The sequence below is a fragment of the Pogoniulus pusillus genome, chromosome 35 (assembly GCF_015220805.1).
Source record: "Pogoniulus pusillus isolate bPogPus1 chromosome 35, bPogPus1.pri, whole genome shotgun sequence".
NCBI lineage: Eukaryota > Metazoa > Chordata > Aves > Piciformes > Lybiidae > Pogoniulus > Pogoniulus pusillus.
This window is the reverse complement of record NC_087298.1, coordinates 6796031-6816761: the sequence shown is the minus strand read 5'-3', so window position 1 is coordinate 6816761 and position 20731 is coordinate 6796031. Positions and strand designations below refer to the sequence as shown.

The 20731-nt window shown below is 48.3% G+C and overlaps 1 protein-coding gene across 1 annotated transcript in view; it reads right to left on the bottom strand.

Annotated features, from left to right (window-relative positions):
* LOC135190255 (collagen alpha-1(XXVII) chain-like) overlaps positions 1-20731 on the bottom strand; it is a 170223-nt gene that overhangs the window by 143347 nt on the left and 6145 nt on the right. Inside the window, 2 exon segments of the mRNA XM_064171406.1 lie at positions 8836-10277; positions 16745-16821. Of these exon segments, the coding sequence (XP_064027476.1) occupies positions 8836-10277; positions 16745-16821 (1519 nt within the window).

Genomic DNA, 20731 nt, shown 5'->3' with positions numbered 1-20731 from the left:
GCTCCAGAATCCAAGCTTTTATGACCAAAAACCCCTTTCCCTCTTAGTTGAGAGAATACCTATCACAACGTGGATCCAACACAGTGGATGCAGTGTTAATAGAGTTTACCAAAGATTAATTCAAGTCCTTAACCTCTTCATCAAATCTCATCCCCATTTTCCCCCTAAATGAAGTAAAAGAGAAGATGCAATTGTCTGAGAACTGTTCTCTTTGTGTAGCAGAATTGAGGTGACCTTTTCCACTTTCCTGCTAACAGCAGCTGCAATTGTACTTGGCCACTTGAGTAAAAAACTTCTCTAAAAATCTGGGCTGCTCAGAAGAAAATAAAACTAACATAACAGAGAGTTAATACCTGAACTGGACTGGAATTACGGAGTTAAGAGAAAGGCATTTAGCTGGAACAGCATAAAAAAAAGCAGTACACAATTTGGGAGTCCCTGGCACAGAATCATGGAATGGTTAGGGTTGGAAGGGACCACCAAAGGTCATCCAGTCCAGCTCCCATGCAGTGAACAGGGACATTTTCCACTAGATAAAATAGCCCAGAGCCCCATCAAGCCTGACCTCAAATATGTCTAAGATGGGGCTTCAACTACCTCCTCCCTGGGCAACCTGTGCCAGTGTTCCACCACCCTCATAAAGAACTTTAACATCCAACCTGAATCTCCTCTAATTTCTAACCACTGCCCCTCATCCTCTCACTATAGACTTTTGTACACAGTCTCTCTCTATCCTTCTTGTAGGTCCCCTTCAGGTAATGGAAGGCTGCTGTTATGTCTCCCTTCTCTTCTCTAGGCTGAACCACTCCTGCTCCCTCAGCCTGTCCTAGTAGCTGAGGTGTTCCAGTCTCCTGTTCATTTTCATGGCCCTCCTCTGGACCTGCTCCATTGAGTCCGTGTCCTTCTTGTGCTGAGGGCACCAGAGCTGGACACATAATCCATGTGAGGTCATTCCAGAGCAAAGTGGCAGAATCACCTCTCCATGCTTCTTTTGATGCAGCCCAAGATGCTGTTTGCCTTCCAAGCTGCAAGTACACACTGTCTGCACTTGCAGCTTGGAAGGATGGAGGTGGACCCACCTCTCCAGCTTGTCTAATTTGCTTTTACCTTCAGCCTTCCTCCTCCCTGCTTCTGATGAGTAAAAGGAATAAGGTGACTGTGGGTAACTGCATTAGGCAGAAGTATGACCATACATAACTTAGTAGCCAGCCAAGGTGGCAAGGGGGGTATCTGGATGAACATAAGTGGTTGTGAAACATGACACACTGCAAGACCATGTTGCAGCTTCTCACACAGTTGTGACTGACTGGGATGTGTCCTGTGCCTTCCTCCTAATTCATTTCTGCTCTGCCCTGTACCTGTGCCTCTGCATCATCCAGCTGAAGCTCTCAAACAAGAGGCCCACGTCAGACAACTGCCTGTGCCTGGGGAGAGCAGTACTGAAATACGCACAAAGAAAAATGCACATCCGCAGAGGCAGCCAAAAAAGAGTAAGACTGGAGCAGGGCCCAGCTGCTTAGTGATGATGGATGCAGTCCCACTCACAATGGAAGGCTCTGAGACACAGAGAGTGAGAGACATCTATCAACGGATCACCACGCAGCAAGCTGTGAATCTGCCAGGAGGTTAGGTCCATGCCGTGCCTCTGCTCGCCAGAGACACCTCTGCCTTCACCTCTAATGTAGAGGCACAGGGAATAGTTAAACTGACCACACAGAGCCTGCCTGGACCTTTGCATTGTACCCTTTGGAACATCCCTGAGGAATTCCATAGGGAGGCAGGAAAGTTTCCTTTTCCTGGCAGCTGGAGGAAAATGTCACTTCTCTGCTCCTGCCCTCCCACTGCACAGAAGCCCCATGGGATCAGCAGAGCTGATGGCCTCCTGCAGTGAGATATCACACCAAGCACTTGGGTTCTTGTCTCCCTGGCTTCTTGCCTGCTCCCTTCTGCAAACTGATGGCAGAGAACACACTCTGTTACCACGCAAAGCAAAATCAGAGGTCAAGGAGAAACGTAGCAGAAGAAGACTCTCTCCTCAAGCCAAACAGCTGAATTGTTAACCAGCCTGTACAGTTCTGTGAAGCAGCTAATGGCAGCCACATCAAAAATTAACCCTTCTCAGTTCTCCCACGGTAGCATTAGCAGCAATGACTGATCCCACCAAATGATTATAGGATTTGTTCTAAGCTGCTGCAGGGAAACTTTCTGGTGCAAAGGGGCCTTTTGTCCTTAGCTTTTTGAGCTTCAAATTGCAAATGGAAAATTAAGCTAAGTTGTCTGAAAGGAAAATACATCAGACCCTGAGGACAAGAGAAATCTCACTGTTTCCTCTTGCTGTCAAGATCAGCCAGTTTATACCTCTGCCTCTCCTGCATCGTGACCCTCTTCAGGCTGCCTCTCTGCTCACAGCAGCGCTGCTGGCAGCTAAGTGCCTTCAGATCTCAGAACCTGAGCAAGGCTGAACCTGTTCTGAGAGGGCCTGAAGGAAAGTGCAATCAGCAGAGGAATTGGTGCTGCGATTTGGGAAGTGACTTGCTTCCTTTTGGGTGACTCCCGAGTTAGCTAGCTCAGAGAGCAAACTGTTCCTGCAGTCCTTTCTCCAGAGGCAAGCATGCTGCCTAGTAACAAATAGCTGATGATTACTCAGGTCACAGTTCAGCTCAGATTCCACACTGACATATCTGCTATTTAGGGTCCTTTTGACTTCTGGTTCCCCTGCCCTGCATCCCTGTACACCTCTAGTGGCAGAGTTCTCCTCTGCTCCAGAGGTGGGCATCCTGCACTGGTGCAAAGCACTGCAAGGTCTGAAGATGGAAGGGAGAACATTCTTCTAACATTCTTCTTTCTCAGATGTGAATGCATGTGGTAAAAGCCAACTTAAAAGGGAGCTCAGAAAATGCATCAAAATCTTCTCCTCAATCTGACATCAAGTCCTGAGCAGGGACATTACTCCTGCAGATGAAGACTCTGGCTTTGTTTTCGTTCCAGCAGACATGTTTCTCGTGCAAGGCCACTGCCACTAATCCACCATTTGGCCTTGTACATCTGGAAAGCACCAGCACACAGGGACTGAGCAACTACAGGGACAGTACTAGAATTAAAAATCCCCTGCTCAGGAGAATAGAAGAGGAGCAGAAGACCTCATCTCTGCCAACTCTACTTCACCTCACTGTCCTTGCTGGGCACTGCGCAGAGGGAAACAGGACCTGGCTTGATGTACTGCCTAAAACTGTACTGCAGCTGGGGGTGGAAATCCAGCACTTTGGTTACTTTCTTTTCCAAGGCAGACTTATCATATTAAATTTGGACACATCTGGGTTTCAACCAGCTTAAAAAAGAAAAAGGCCTCATAATTCTGGCAGGCACTGAGACGCTGGTGGAAAAAAGCCAGTCTTGTAATACAATTTCCTCAATAGACACAGATGCTTACTCTGGGCTTGTGCAACACCTATCAGAGAAAAGTCCTTGTCTACAACTGGGTTCCTAACAGAGTGGCAACACAACACATAACAAAATATTTGTATTCCAGCCTGATGAAAGCAGCTTTTCTACAGAGACATCTCAGGAAGAGTCCCTGCATGAGGCACTTCAGGCTCTTGAGCAATCCTTCCTTCAGGAAGGATGTCTGAAGGAGTGTGAAGACTTAGAGGAATCCCACACTCTGTCACTCACTGAAAACCCAGAAATATTTATTGCAGTTCCTGTATGTATTTACACAATGCAGCCCTACAGCCTTGGCAGCACATTGATCTCAATCGCACTTGGAACTACTGCTCTTCAAAATGAACTTTTGGTTTATGCAAATAGAGCTCCCTGATGCTTAGTCATTTGCCTGCAAAAAGCCTCCCCTTTGGGGACAGTTCTGGTTCAACTAGCAAAAAAAAAACCCCAACAAAACACAAAACCAAACCAAAAAACACCCTAAAAAAAATCATGATCTAACTCTGTGAGGTTAAAACTTTTCCCATGCACTACACAAAGCATGTGATTTTTTTCCCCAGTTGTATTGATATGATTCATTCATTAAGAGACATTCAAACATGTTGTCTGTTCCTTCATTTATCATAGACTGTCAGCTGGAGTAGCCTTTTCTGGTACGAGGAAGACTGGAAACAAGCACTTTATATTTTATCAGTGTTCCAAATCATCTCTCTCACCTATCCACTGATTGAATTGGCAAGGAGTGGTTCTTTGTGGAAGGAACTGGGCTCCAAGACAAACTGCTCGTGTGGAAGATGGCAGCTGGAGCAGTCTAGACTCAGAAACACATCTGCCTTTGAAAGGAGGCTGCCTGCCAGGGTGACACCAAACCTTTGGCTGGGCTTGTGGCCACCAGGGTTTGAAAATGGGGCTCCTGGCCATGCACTGCAGTGGGTGGGTGGGAGCTGAGGCTGCTTGGAGCATCCGTCCAGGGACTCTTCCGATTTGGGCACCTAGGGAGCCACTGGAAACATGCTTACTCCCTCCTCACTCCTCTTGTGTTACTCAGTGCTTCCACAGCCTCGTCATGAACTCAGATTTTCTTGCTCTAAAAATAAACCTTAGACACTTGTCAAGCAAACCAATATGGTTTTTGTTTGTTTGTTTGTTTTGCAGGGGCCCAAAATCTAGAGAATGAAAGCCTTATTAGATAGGAGGAGCTAGGTGAAAGGCTCAGCTTGAGGTACACCATGGTTAACCCAGCTAGACCAGCTTTGCCAGGTCAAGGGGTCTGAGCAGCTTTACCAGGTTACACAGAACATGCACATCCCAGCAGGTGTCCCAGTGCTGATGGGCAATGGGATGGGCTACAGCTCCCTAGAACTCCCATCAGACCTGCTGCTGGTATAGACAAGCAAATGATATTCCATGTACTGAAGGATCCAAACACCTATCACATCACAGCCTTACAAGGGCATGAAGGCTTGACAAGCTGGCAACAGAATACTAGTTTGCAATACATCTGTTTCTTCTGTGAGTGTCCAAGCTGCTCACTGGCACGTGCTGAGGACAGGCTGTAAGCTGAGTGAAGGCTGCTCAGCCATCACAGGCACAGGAGATCTTGATGGAAAGTCAGCTGAGGTGCTGCAGGCAGCCTTGGGAATGATTCAGAGGGACCTTGGCCAGCTGCTGAGTCAGGGCTGTGTAAGTGACTTAGCATGATGTTTGGGTGTTCTTTTTTGCTCTTCCCCCGCCTCGCAAAAGAAGTTTAGAGCAGAGATCCCAAATTCTTGTGGTTATTAATGGTTCCCAAGGAATGGTTTCTTTTTCAAGAACCTATTATCCTCCCTCCTCCAGCCTCCCAGCAAACCCAACATTCCTGAAGAATTATTGCTCTGTCATCAGTTGCATGTGGAACACTGCATTTCCATTTCCTGTTGCTCAGCACTGTGGTGGTCTTTCAGGACAGATCAATCCTTTCAAGACAGCATGGAGGGTGCTGCCTTTTATTGCTAGGTGAGCAGATCTTTCTAGCCCCTTGCTTGAACTCTTCTAACCTTGGAGGCACCTCCTTTGATTGTGAGGGGGAGGCCACTCTGCACAACCAAGATTAGTACTACCAGGCAGTTAGTTTGGTAGCATTCACAAAGCCAGAACTACAGAGAGACCACAGTGCCTGAGTCATTGCTGCCTCATACCATAGCTGTCACTCACATCTTGATTTGAGGATGGTCTGGATGAGAGAAGGTCTTTTCTTTCAGAGTGGAAGTCAGCCAGGTAGGATGCTGCCCATAAACCACTGCCAAGGTGGCCCAAATCCTTGCTGAAAAGGGAGCCAGCAGTTTCCTACACCCCTTCAGTGCCTAAAGTGACAGTCTTCTTGAAGAGCCCGTGCATCACAACTGGGGAAACTAATTCATCACTTTATCCTTCCATCCATGTGCCAGAGTGGGGATGATGTTCCCAGCCCACAGCCTGCCCTGTCCAGGGAAAGCACCAGGCTGCCATATCACAGAGCCGAGCAGGAAGGGCTCTACTGACCTCACCAGAAACGTCTGCCCAGTGAGGCGAGGACGGCGCCAGGTAATTACTCAAGCACACAGCATTTATCAGCACTTGCTCTGAAACATGCTGGCCTGCCCATAGAAGTGCTACATTAATTTCTTAATATGTCATCCCTGCTCTGGTCTTTTCTCCTCTTTCTCTTCCCACGTCAGAGTCATCCAACAAAACATGGCAGAGAGATCGAGAGAGCCACAGGAGCTATCAGCACAGCAGCCAGCTCCAGCCAAGCCATAACCTTTCCCTCCCAAAGTGCCGACTGTTTCCAGCAGTCAGAGAGGAGAAGCCAGACAGAGCCTCAACATGTTCTCCTTTCCCTCAGTTCAGGACTCCATTTGTTCTCAGACAGGATGGAAAAATCCTGCCATCCCTCCCCTCAGGCCTCCACAGCCTGAATCCATTTCTCTGCTGTGATTCACAAGCTGAGAGGGATTTTCCACTCCAGTTCCATAATAAGCTCTTTACATCGCATAGGGAAGCAGGAGGGTTGGGGCCTGGTCACTGCTGTGACACTTGCAGGGCAAGGAGGTGGAAAAGGCTGGGATTTCTCTGGGCCCAGGGAAGGTCACCCAGACTTACCCCTTACAGTTGACTGGCAATACGCCTGAAATGACTCTCCATGAGACACAGAGGATTGCCCAAAGACAAAATCCACTCAAGCTCATTCTGTCTTCTCAGGGGGTTAGCAAAATATCTCCAAGTACACAGCCCACATGAGAGACGTGGGCCTGGGAAGTCAGGCAGGAGCAGAGGTCTGTCTGCGCTGCTTCCCACTGCCCAGGGCAGTGCCTTCTCTTGTCACAGAGCTCACAGAACCCCAGCATGGTTGGAAGGGACCTCTGGAGATCATTTAGTCCAACCTCCTGCCAAAGCAGGGTCATTTGGAGCAGGCTACCCACAACTGTCCTGGCCTGCATCAGGAGCAGTGTGGCCAGTAGGACAAGGGAGGTTATTCTGCCCCTGTACTCAGCACTGCTCAGGCCACACCTTGAGTGCTGTGTCCAGTTCTGGGCCCCTCAATTCAAGAAGGATGTTGAGGTGCTGGAACATGTCCAGAGAAGGGCAACAAAGCTGGTGAGGGGCCTGGAACACAAACCCTATGAGGAGAGGCTGAGGGATCTGGGCCTGTTTAGCCTGGAGAGGAGGAGGCTCAGGGGTGATCTTATTACTGTCTACAACTACCTGAAGGGACACTGTAGCCAGGTGGGGGGTGGCCTCTTCTCCCAGGCAACCAGCAATAGAACAAGGGGACACAGTCTCAAGTTGTGCCAGGGTAGGTATAGGCTGGATGTTAGGAGGAAGTTCTTCACAGAGAGAGTGATTGGCATTGGAATGGGCTGCCCAGGGAGGTGGTGGAGGCACCGTCCCTGGGGGTCTTCAAGAAAAGCCTGGATGAGGCACTTAGTGCCATGGTCTAGTTGATTGGTTAGGGCTGGGTGCTAGGTTGGACTGGATGATCTTGGAGGTCTCTTCCAACCTGGTTGATTCTATGATTCTATGATTCTATGAGTTTGGAGTATTTCCATAGGAGGAGTCTCTACAACCTCTCCAGGGAGCCTGTTGCAGTGCTCTGACACCCTCACGAGAGAGAAGTTTTTCCTTCTAGGACCCTTTGAACAAAACACACTCCTCAGTGACTCCCCACCCGAATTACAAGGAGCTCCACACTGCTTTGAAAGGGGACAGGCAGGAAATTCAGACCTTGCAGGGAAGCACCCATTGAGGGCTTAGCAAAACAGCACCGTTGCACTTCAGGTGTTATGCTCAGCAGCGAGCAGCACATCTGCAGACACAAGAGCTGTTGATCATGCTCCTTAAGCCAGACTCAATCTTTCCATTGTAAACCCTCCTTCCACTATTTAAAGCAGTCAGCTGTAAAAATTTGCTGGAGGCTGGAACTTGGCAACGAGAAGCTTGTGTCTGGGAGAGACTTACTTTACATGTACAACCCCTCTCTCATGTACACAATATATGGAACAGCTCGGGTTGGAACACCAAATCCTCCCAAGAGTTGGCCAGTTTAAGGATCCTGTTTGCATTCTTGCATTTGAAAAAGTCAGGGGTGGGGTGTGGGGAGGAGAAAGCCAGCAGATAAAGCCTCTGGCCTGACTGCTTTTAGCATTACCAAATGTGTGTATACTGCTAGGACAGCCAAGATACACACCTCCAGAGTGGTTATTGTGTGTGGAACGCAGTAGTTAAATTTATAAAGGAAACTCTTTGCACGTTTTAGGAGGTGGCTATGGGAAATTAAAAAAAAAAGAAGAAAAAGATAAATTAACTTGTACCATGAAAACTGAAACAAACCCCAATCTCTGCTTGGGTTTGCTGAAGCAGGGTGTGCTGGTTTGAGCCTAGCTGGGATATTTTAGTGAGAGGAATTAGATGATGGACCGTGAAAAGGAAACAATGGTGATGGCTACTGCACTCATAGGATTGCTGGGATGTATAAAAACAAGAATACAAACATAGATAACAGAGTTGTTCTCTGGCTCTGGCTGCATGCACTTCTCTCCCTAACCTGCTGTCTATGTAACTAATCCTTCTGCTTCCTAAGCCCCCCTGGATGATTCTCCAAGCTCAACTTGAACACAAGGCAAAGTCCTGGATGTTGTGATCCTGAGCAACCCACTCTGGGTGACCCTGCTTGTGCAGGAGAGTTGGACTAGATTATCTCCAGAGGTGCCTTCCAGCCCTCTTTCTGGGGTTCTGTGACTTGTACCAGTGTTTGGCTGCTCCTGCAAGCTGTCACCCTCTGCTAGTCTCTGTAGAACCTCTTGGAGGTTATGGTTTGCCAACCACTTGGCTGAGCTGTGATTAGGAAGAGTTAGCATTAAGTGCCTGTGAACTTACCTGAGGTCCTCTCTCTCCTTTCACTCCTGGATATCCAAGTAGAAATGGAAATGGAGTGGGTCCAAGGAGGTCAAAGATCTGATAGGCATCAGTTGCAGCTGGGGTTGTGAGGTTGAAGGCCTGTGTCCTGGCCCTTGAGGTGGGACGGGCAGATCCCAGGGGCTGTTTGGTGTGCATCAGAAGGTCGTAGCCAGGATCCACTTTCCTGGTGGGGGCTGGCATGTTCTTCCTTGGAACAGGCCTGTTGCTGGGGCTCTGTGGGGTTTGCTTGAGGGTGACAAAGTGGACATTGCTGGTTGTGTTATCAGTCATCCTCCTCAATGGCTTTACAGTATTGGGTGCTTCAGAGGGCTCAATGGTGGGTTTTTGGTTGCTCTTCTTTTTGGTGGCTTGCTTAGACTCCTTCCTGCTGGCCGTGGTAGGGATCTGGCTTGTTGGTGAGGCCTTTTTTGCAGTGGGAAAGGGACTTTTCTCCATGTGTGTGCTAGGAGTGGGTCGAGACACCCTGAGGGTTGTCACTGTCCCCCGAGGAGGAGAAGGGGTGGGTGGCTGTGTCATAGTACTGGATGGAACAGGAGATGGGGCCACTGTGACCTTTGTGGCTTTGGTTGTCAGTCTTGGCAGTGATGGTGGGGATGGTACTAATGTGATGACTGCTGCACCTGACCCTCGAGTCTTGAGAGGTGCAGTGACCCTGCCAAACTCCAAGGATGGGGCAGCAGTGGTCAGGTTTTTCAGACCCTTCAGCGGGAGCTCTGTATGCTGTGGGGAGCTCGGGGAGGCGCTGGGATCCCTGGGCAGGAGGGGCACGAGGGGAGGCAGCTTTGGCCTGTAGGTATCTGCTTGCCTGCACTGCTTTCTCAGGTATTTACAGTAATGATGAGCTGCCTTGGCAGAAGGATAAATATCGAACTGGCAGATGGCTCCTTCAAACTGTACAGAGTGCTGGTTTATCTTCCCAAAGAGGAAAGAGCCCTGTGGGTCCAGTGCCTCGTCCTTTTTAAGACGCAGGTCCGCATGTACTCTGCGCTTCCCGCAAGCAGTGAATAAAGTGACCGCCTGGCCGCGGATCTGGATGGCCACATTGTGCCACTGCCCGTCGTGCACGTTGTAGTCGAAGTACACAGAGCGCCTGTGCCCCACGTACACGATGATCTTCCCAGGCACAAACTGGACCCCCAGCTGCAGTTTCTTCTTCTTGCTCTTGACAGCAAAGAGAAAAGCATTGTTGATGCGGTGGGAGCAGAGGCTCAGCACCAGCAGCAGGTTGGTGCTGGAGCCCGCAGGGAGGATGGCGCTGAGCGGGGCTTCGATACGTGCTCGCTGCGTGAAGATGACCCCTGATTTGAAAGGAATGACTCCTTGAGGAACTGGACGTGATGAGGACCATCCACTCGATGGCCTTTTCCCTGCCAGGCCAAGTCTTTGAAGAACATCCACATCTGAAAGGGAAGCACAAAGAAAATGAGAGGTGCTGGGAATCCAAGGGCTGGGTGGGTATGGTTGGAGTCATAGAATTGCAGAATCATAGAATCAACCAGGTTGGAAGAGACCTCCAAGATCATCCTGTCCAACCTATCCCCCAGCCCTAGCCAGTCAACCAGACCATGGCACTAAGTGCCCCATCCAGTCTTTTCTTGAACACCTCCAGGGATGGTGATTCCCTGGGCAGCCCATTCCAATGGCAAATCACTCAAACCAGTCCATGCAAAAAGGAAACCTCAACTATCTTCACTCAATTATACATTTGGGCAATCAGAATGGAGAGCACATAGCTGTTCTGCACATTCTGGAGGAGCAAATGCATACTCAACTTGGTCACCAGCAGTTGCCAAAAGGCATTGGCCCCCTGGTTCATCTGGATAGTTATCCTGTCCTACCAGGAAACAGTTCCAGATGTTCTGGAGGGAGCTGACCTCAACACAAGGAAATTTCCCACTGAGCACCAATACCCACTTCTCTGGGGTTTAATTCTGAGTACTGACCACACAGCTGGAAAGGAATTTGAACACTAGACTGAATTGGGATTGCAAAATTTTACATCCCCAGAAGGCAAGTAACAAAACTTTCAAAGGGAGCAAACCCTTTGTAGCTGCCTCTCTCTCCAAATTAGTAAAGAAGTCTCTTTTGATCTTTGAGGCTCCAGAGAGTTTAGGGAAGTGTAGGTGCCCCCCAGAATGAAAAAAATTGCACCTAGATTTCACTGAACCACTTCAAGTTCTCATGAGCAGCACTTTTTTTTCCCTCAGTGGATCATCTGACAGCCTTAAATTACTTTTATAGGTTGAAGGAATCAGACTAGGTTGGAGAAGGGCTAAGAAATTAGTTATGGCTGTTGCTGGGCAGCAGAGGCAAGACCTGCCTCCAGCAGTTGCCACCTAGGAGCCAGGTGCCTTGTTCCAGACTGAATGAGGAACTGATGTCCAGAAGCACCTCTCTCTCCCCACCAACTGCAGATGAACTCTGCAGTGGGCAGTCAAGCAGAATGCTCTGGTTTCTGGCCCCAAGGTCTAACAGGAGTCACACACAGCCCAGAGTCCAAGACAGATTAGCAGGCAACAGCAATGCAACCTGGAGCCAACTGGCCAGTCTCTGCTGAACAGCTTAACTGGGAAGGATGCTGAGGTCTACGTGAGAAAAGCTGCAAAGCTAAATGTCCCCAGACCTGGGAAATATGCTCAAACACCCAAAACCTTGTTCTCTTACTCCAGCTCAGACATTTGCTCTAATACAGGATGTTACCTACGTGGTACAGACAGATAAAGATAAGGCTGTAATGATTACCATGACACTACTGCTGCTGGAAATGAGGCAGGATACCTGCATTTCCCTCCCTTTTTCCTGCCCAGAGGCACCCCCATTACTCAATGACCAGCAAACTCTGAAGTGCTGCCTGAGGCAGCTAGTCTGGGATGGACAATCCAAACTCTGACCCAGCAGAGGAAGAATTTGACAATCAGATATCTGGCAGTGCCAAGCGTGGCTGCACATCACCTAACACCATGGGACTGCAGCTTTCTTAGGTTAAAAGGAAAAGTAAATCAAAGGCTGTCCAAAGGAAAAACAAGCTCCTTCTCTAAAGGGGCCTTGGACTTTTGCCTCTTTCACCCTCAGCTATGAAATATTCAGCACAATACCCCATATTTAGAGAACTAGTACTTGAAAGAGATCCTCAGTGTTGGCCAGAAGGGTTGTAGGCTCAAGCCAGTTTGAAGCTTGTAATGTGACCAGCCAGGAAGGGAGAATAACCAGAAAAACTCTGTTCTTTGACTTTGGCAAACCCCTTGGCCATTTTTGTATGTAAGGACAAGTCAATCAATATTTACTTTGTCTGAGCCCAGCTTTATTCCCACCTCCCTTTTTTAAGGCAGCAGAGACTACCCTGGGGAAGCTGCATCAGATGTAGAAGGGAATGGAAATTTCACACTCTATGCAGAGAGGACAATTCCTGCACAGTGTGTCAGTGTTGCTGATGGAATTGCTTTCATGCTGTGAAATCCCAGTGTTTTCCTGCCATATTGCCCAACAGGACTATCTGTCACTGTAGCAAAGGTAGAGCCTTCCCCTCTCTGCACTGACTGAGGGAATCACAGTAGCATCTTCACAAATGATACTCTCCAGAGCCTGTGAAACAGCATAGGGCAAAGACTGGCTTTAGCAAAGTCAAGTGGGACCCTTGCCACAGACTTCAAAGGCATCACGATTTAGCCCTAAGGAAATAAATTTGCCACATAAAGGAGGACCTAGACTGCAGCTTCCAGCGTCTCCATGTATTTTGAAGTCCTCTCCCAGAGACAGACAGTGCTGTGTCTCTGTTGGGCTGAGGTGCTTTGCACTCCAGGAGCTGCTCTCTGCTCAGAGGATGCTGCTGCTGTTTGTAATACCAATCCAACTGCCTCATTAGCAACTGCATCCAACGGTGCTTAAGGACAAGGGAAAAACAGCACAACCCAACCACTCCTTTCCCTCGGAACCCACTAAGGTAGAGCCAAATTCGAGATGCCTACGCAAAAACCCGATTGAAAGAGACCTCATGCAGGACGTGTACGTGGATTTTCCAGCACCAGGGCCAGGCACACAGAGCTCCTGTGCACCCAGCCTGTCTGCCTCTCAGTCCCATGCTGCCTGTCCTGGGCTGGTGGAGCACGTCCCTCGGGGATGATGGGATGTCATCGACTAACATAAAATGCAAGGTAATTTCGACTTCCTTAAGTAGCTCCAAGTTTAGCAAAGCATTTTTTCCTCTTCAAATTTTTTCCTCTGTAGCTTTTTCCATCAAAACACATTATTTAAAAACCCCATGCCCTTAGAGCTGCCTGGGCCCGGGTGCCTGGAAGCCACTTGCAACATTTGAGCAACTGGGAAAATCTCTCCTAGCAGACTCTGTGCATAAAGTGAGATGCACAGAGATTCCTGAACAACCACATGATCATCTCTGAAAGAGGGGATAAAACCTTTTATTGCTTCCCTTCCCATCTCTTTCTTTCCTTCCCCACACAAAAAGTTTCATAAGGAAAAGAAGCCAGAAGGCAGGAGGGAGAGAAATAACTTGCAGCTTGCTGAGATGTGATGCCCACAGCTAAAGCTCAGTTGAATGAACACCATATTTCCCAAGGTTACTGCCTGTCCCCTTAATCAGTGCACACCATAAACTCACAAACTCCATGATCTTTTATGTTTGTAACACTTACAGAAAAACCATCCTCTGCATGCCCTGATTTTCCAGCAGGCAGGATGACTCTTAAGCCTTACAGCAATAACTGCAGTGTTTGCAAAAGCTCACAGCATTGGTTTAGTTTCATCCTCACACAGATCTAGGAACAAACTCTTTCCTGCCTTTGTAAATCTCATTTTTGAAAATCCCAAGTAATAACACAGTCTGAAGTCACCAATGTTTCCTCACAACCTTCACATCTCCTTGGAAGGTTTTGCTTTCTGGTAGGCAGATGAGCAGCCTGTGTCTGCCTGAGGAAACCAAGCAGGATGAACAAAAATGCCTTTATCACAGGGGAAGTCCTCTGGTGAGTCTCTCATCAGCAAGTTTGCAGATGACACCAAGCTAGGAGCAGGTGCTGATCTGTTGGAGGGTAGGAGAGCCCTGCAGAGGGACCTGGACAGGCTGGATGGGCAGATGCCAATGAGATGAGATTTAACAAGGCCAAGTGCAGTGTTCTACACTTTGGCCACAACAACCCCAAGCTGTGCTACAGGCTGGGGACAGAGTGGCTGAGAGCAGCCAGGAAGAAAGTGACCTGAGGATGCTGGTAGAGAGTAGCTGAATATGAGCCAGCAGTGTGCCCAGGTGGGTAGCAGAGCCAATGGCATCCTGGCCTGGATCAGGAACAGTGTGGCCAGTAGGACAAGGGAGGTTATTCTGCCCCTGTGCTCAGCACTGCTCAGGCCACACCTTGAGTGCTGTGTCCAGTTCTGGGCTCCTCAATTCAAGAGAGATGTTGAGGTATTGGAACATGTCCAGAGAAGGGCAACAAAGCTGGTGAGGGTCCTAGAACACAAACCCTATGAGGAAAGGCTGAGGGAGCTGGGGGTGTGCAGCCTGGAGAAGAGGAGGCTCAGGGCAGAGCTCATTGCTGTCTACAAGTACCTGAAGGGAGGCTGTAGCCAGGAGGGGTTGGGCTCTTCTCCCAGGTACCCAGCAACAGAACAAGGGACACAGTCTGAAGCTGAACTGAGGGAGGTCTAGGCTGGATGTTAGGAGGAAGTTGTTGCCAGAGGGAGTGATTGGCATTGGAATGGGCTGCCCAGGGAGGTGGTGGAGTCATCATCCCTGGAGGTGTTCAAGAAAAGCCTGGATGAGGCACTTAGTGCCATGGTCTGGTTGATTGGCTAGGGTGAGTGCTAGGTTGGACTGGATGATCTTGGAGGTCTCTTCCAACCTGGTTGATTCTATGGTTCTAAGTATCTCAGAGGGGAGTTATTCACCACCCTAAAGTTATGCAAACAGAGCAATGTGAAGGATTGGTGGCAACAATCAAAAAAGCACATAGCACTATCCCATAATTATCATAGGAGTACAAGGATGGATAGAGATGAATCTAAATATCATATTAAGATCTGCTTTAAACAACAACAGCAACAACAACAAAAAGGCAACACCAACACAGAGTGTTTATTCTGCCTCTTTCTGAGCTGACATAAAAGTTTGCTCTGAAAAGTGCTTGACTAAGTAATTCAGCCAGATGTTCACCTCTTCTGCACTGAAGCAGAAGTTGGAAAATATTACATTTGTCCAAACTGCTGATGGCAGGGATGTGTTTTTTTGGGTTCCCCCCCCCCTCCTGTAAAAAGTGCTCCATGGGCTGCCTGACAGTTGAGCAATGCCCAACTTTCTCCTATTCCTTCATGTTCTGGAGACTGAAAGGGGAGCCCTGGAGCCTGCTAGTCCACTTATTGTTGTCTACTGATTGCAGAGGAAGCTCTTTGGTTCCAGCATATACCCCTGTAAAGCTGCCATGTGGAAGAGGTGTTGCTATTTTAAGAGGACATGGCTCCTTTACAAACAGATGTTGCAGACATGCTTGGCTCCCACTGCTAACCGTAACAGATGAGTTTATTTTTGTTGACTGAAGATTTCTATCTCCTCTCGTGAGGTCAGTCATTACTATACCCCCAACCTTTTGTCCTGTTCCCATCAGCGCTGGGAGGGGATGCCAAAAGAAGGGGCAAAAAGACAGGTTGAAGGTACATAATCACTACAGAATGCTACCCCTGCCACGCAGGGACTGAGCCAGATGTATTCATTCTACTACCATAGAATCATTTAGGTTGGAAGAGACCTTTAAGATCGTTGGGTCCAGCATTGCCAGGTCCCCACTAAACCATGTTACTCAGCACCACATCTAAATGGCTTCTTAGTCCCTCCAGGGATTGGGACTCCACCACTGCATTGGGAAACCTGTTCCAGGGCTTGCCAATCCTTTGGGGGAAGACATTTTTCCTCATGTCCAACTGAAATCTCCCTTAGCACAACTTAGGCCATTGGCTTTTGGCCTACTGCTTGTTATTTGAGAGAAGAGACCAATCCCTACCTCACTACAACCTCCTTTTAGAAAGTTACAGAGAGTAATAAGGTCTCTCCTGAGCCTCCTTTTCTCTAGGCTAAACATCCCTAGTCCCCTCAGCTGCTCCTCACAAGACTTCTGCTCTAGATGCTTCATCAACTTTGGTGCCTTTCTTTGGACATGTTCCAGCACCTCAATGTCCTTGTAGTGAGGAGTCCAAAACTGAATCCACTATTTGAGGTGTGACCTCATCAGTGCCTAGTGCTAGGGGATAATCTCTGCTCTGGTCTTCTAGCCACACTAGTGTCAATACAAGCCAGGATGCTGTTTGCCTTCTTGGCCACCTGGCCACACTGCTGGCTCATACTTAGCTGCCTATCCACCTCTGTAGAAGTTTTCTTCCTTACATTTGCTTTTACATTTAGAACTCACACCGTTTCTGTGTGCACCACATCCTATGTGCCCACACAGGCATGGTCAGGCTGCATTCAGGTCAAGGAAAAAACCTGTCTGCCAGAGACGCTTAATTCCTTAATGCTCCAGCCTCAAGGGGCACTTCCCAAAGGCAGTTAAGTCCTAGAAAGCACAGGTAGATGCCAGTGACATTTTAGACACATCAAAGTGCTTCATTCCCACCAGTTCCACCAGACAGACAAACACTTCTGGAGGTCCTGTGGGACACGTAATCACCTGTAACAAACTGGTCCTTCTGTCAGCTGTTAACTGCATCATCTGTACCACCACTCCTGCAGTGATCAGCAATAAACACATTGAATTCTCTGCACTAGGCTCAGATCTTACTAAATTGTGGTCCTAAACTGCCATGAAAGAACTTGGCTTCTACTTTTCTTGAAAGAGGAGAGGAAAAAAGAAATAGAAGTGTAGTTTACCTTCAGAATTTCCCTGTGTGAATCCCAGGAACCAGGTAAAACATAACACAGTCCAGAGAAAGCAGAATCCCCTACAACTGGAAGAAAACAAGAGAAAAAAATGATGAGTTTCTACACCACCATTAACAAAAACTGATGCCCCTCCCCATTAAGGGTCTTCTCTTGGATCACAAGTCCAGTGAAGCCAGTGGCAGTGTCTGTGTGTCCCTGGGGAATGAAGAACGGACACTCAGCAGAGCGGTGCTCGCTTCTGACTGAGATCTCACTTTGCTGCTTTAAAGTCATCTAAAAGTCGCTGGATCCAGTGGAAGGTTTTCTCTCTAGTTTTAGGAGGTGTTGATCAAGCCTTGAACAAGGACCAGACCATTGTGTTGAGATGCAGGGTCATCAGTGCCAGGTCAGCAGTTCTTTTACTACTGCTACTCTCTGGCACTTGCCCTGTCTAGGACAGAACATCAGAAATACAAGAGGATGGAGAAGTAATTCAAAATTGGAAGGGTGAGGACATGCCAGGAGAACATGTCTGTGAGGACATGGGTGGGAAATGGTCTGACATGCAGTGGCATGGCACCAGGATCTCAGCAAACAAATTCAGAGTTCTTATGCTTTACCTACATGAAGATATTCTAAATGTATGAAACCCTACATGGCTCTACTCCTGCTTTTACACCCAGACACAAAGATAGGGGCAGCTTCTGCTTCTAACCACTCAGCACCTCATGCTGTTGCCTCTGATGACTTTCTCATTAGCTTGGTAGGGAAATTTTAGAAGGTGCAAGAGCTGCAGAATCCCCAGGCAGTGCTCTCCAGACCCTTTCAGCACACAGAAGGAAAAGGACAAACCTTTCACACAGCTCAGCTTCAAGCCTTGGAGTGCCACTGAAAACAGCAGCAGAGGGGAAAACTTTTAGCAGAAAGGTAGCTGAAACTCCCCCCCCTCCCCCCCCCTCCCAACTTCCTTGATTTGTAGCCAAACAACGAACACAGGAAAGTCTTTGGGCAAGCTCACTAAAAACTGTCAGTGGAAAGTTTGAAGATTGAAATCCCTCATTTTGGGAGATGGTGTTTAACAGCTTTGATCAGCAAGGGCTGCTGCAGAAACAGAGACAAAATGCAAGCTATACAAAGTCCTCGGCCAGAAGAACGCTGTGTGGGACATCCACAGGTTGTTCTTCACTTCAGCCAAGCCAGTGCAAACACTGGGATATGCAGAGCAATGCCAAAGTGAAGCTTGCTCCTCTCTTTGGATCTGGCAAAGACAACTCATTTCTCAAATGGGATTAGAGACCACTCTTCTCCTGACATTGAGCCACAGCTTTAGCACAAGAAAGCATCCTCTGAGAGAATGTATTGGCCTGGGGCAGATCCTCAGCCAGCACAGGAGACCCTTTCCCACAGCTAAAACAAAGCCACAGTGATTTACACATCAGTGGGGAAACCTGGCCTTCACTGGAAAACTCCATGCAGGAATCCAGCCTCTTGTTTAAAGCCTGAAGGGATGAAATACTGGAGCCGCTCCGTATCGGTCTGGAGACAACTGAGATGAACCACATCACTATGCTGTTTCCATTACCCTGACACTGGGCTGCACATTTCAGGAGCTTTGGGGCTGCTTTAGGTTATGCATGGAGAAACAATAGCTTGGAATAGCTTGGAATCAGGGTATTCACTCAGCATGTCATGTAGCTGGCCACGTGCTAATAAAAAAAGCTTCACTATGGTCAGGAGACCTCCAGCTGAGGACACCTAGAATCATAGAATGGTCTGAGTTTGAAGGGACCTCCAAAGGTTGTCTAGTCCAGATCCCACTGCAGTCAACAGGGGCATCCTCAACTAGACCAGGTTGCCCAGAGCCCTGCTGGGCCTCACTTTGAGGCCTCAACCACCTCCCTGGGCAACCTGTTCCAGTGTTCCACCACCCTCACAGTAAAGAACCTGTTTCTAACTTGGTTGTCTTCTCCCTGTTTCATCTCACATGACACAGCATTGGGCTGGAGATGCTGCTGAGTCCAAGGAGTTATTGTCCCAGTGCATTCAGGGGATGTAGGAAAGGAAGGAGAACATGATGATTCTTCATGGCCACTTCTAGCAGAGGTCTTGTCAGGACTTTAAAGAGGCTGAAACCCATTTCATGGGCTCACCTCCAGAGAACACTTGTGCTTTAAGATGAGACACAATTCTATGCATGCATGGAACAAAGACCTTGCTGGGTATCACCAGCTGGGTTTACCTGCCTGAATGAGAGCATGGGAAGATGAGCATGAACACCAAGGGCAGCAGGAACCCCATCATCAAGATCACCTTTTCCCCAGTGAGGATCACGTTTGTGTCACCATGTACGAACACTGGGACACAAAACACACCTATCTGAAGTCCATCTCTTTTTCTGGAAGGTACCTTCACAGCCCATATTTGCTTCCAAACTTCCCACTGACCAACACAGTGAGGGGAACAAGCCTTAGGGGAAAATCCAGCACGTAATTTCATTCCAGTGACACTGACGGGGCTATAAAGGAGACGAATGTGCAGTGCGGGATCCAGCTGGCCTCAGCCAAGCTCCTGGACCCCTTGCAATACCATAAGAGCTGAGAGCAGGGCCCAGTGCCAAAACACTGAAGAAAAACACTTTGGCAAAATTCACCAACTTAATGGAAAAAGCAAAAGTGGCTTCCAAATGGCAGCCCTGTGACTGATGGGGCTGTTAATTATCGGGGGGGTTTATAATGCAGGCTCTTTTTCCGTTACAACTCCGCAGCGACAGGATTGCATAAGCAGCTTGAGCAGCAATAGTAAAGGAAGAGTTTTCTCCTTATATAGAGCTATCAAACCCACCTTGCCTTTATCTCAGCTTCTTTCCACAGCCAGCAATTTCCACAGAGACTCTATCACATGGTCTCCACTAAAGGCAGTTATTGCTTGTATTGCACAGAGCCTGTGGATACCAGAATGAGAACCCCACTGCTATAGTCACTAGGTGAAGGAGGGTCCCTAACCACAGATGGTCTAAGTTCATGGGAACCCTAAAACTTTTCTACTTCTTACAAACTCTCTTTACAACAGTGTGAAGCTACTGACTACTGCTTAATTTTGCTTTGCTACTTTTCATGAACTCCTGTGATCCAGCTGTGGGGACTAACCAATGCCAAAAGAGGAAGGCAAAGGACACCAGAGAGGGCCAGAGCAGCCCAGTGACTGCTAGTAACACTTCAGCATCTTCTCAGTGAGGACCATATGCACACAGGTAGCAACCAAGAAAAAACATCCTGAGGAGTTCCTACAAAAACTGTAGGTACTGTTCTGTCCCCAGAACAAGGGAACAGAGTCTTGAGTTGTGCAGGGGATTGGCATTGGAATGGGCTGCCCAGGGAGGTGGTGGAGGCACCATCCCTGGAGGTGTTCAAGAAAAGCCTGGGTGAGGCATTTAGTGCCATGGTCTGGTTGATTGGCTAGGGACGGGTGCTAGGTTGGACTGTCTGAGAGTGGAGGTCTCTTCCAACCTGCTTGATTCTATGATTCTATGAAAAGAAACCAGGAGGTCCAGGCTCTGTTTCTGCTGGTGCCTCAGGACAGGCAGTTGGTCCCTGCACATGGTGGTAGGCAGCAATTCAGAGACCTGATGAAATCACAACTTCTAATTAGCTTACAATTACAAAATTATGTCTTGTGTTTTCAGGTTCCAGACTCATTTGCTGTCTTCTTACTGAGCACTGAAATATCAGACTGCTGAGAGTGGCAAGTTGTGGCTTAAAAACTAGAGAAGAGTTCTCACCTCTCTAAGTGGCTTGTGCACAGTCTCTTGCTGTGATAGCCCCAGAGATGTCATGTTCAGGGTGGCAACCTCAGTAATAAAAGGAAAGGGTAAGTTCTGCTGACCATATTTGTCATTACCTGACAGGTAGTTGTAGATAGCAATGAGGTCTGTCCTGAGCCTCCTCTTCTCCAGGCTGCACACCCCCAGCTCCCTCAGTCTCTCCTCATAGGGTTTGT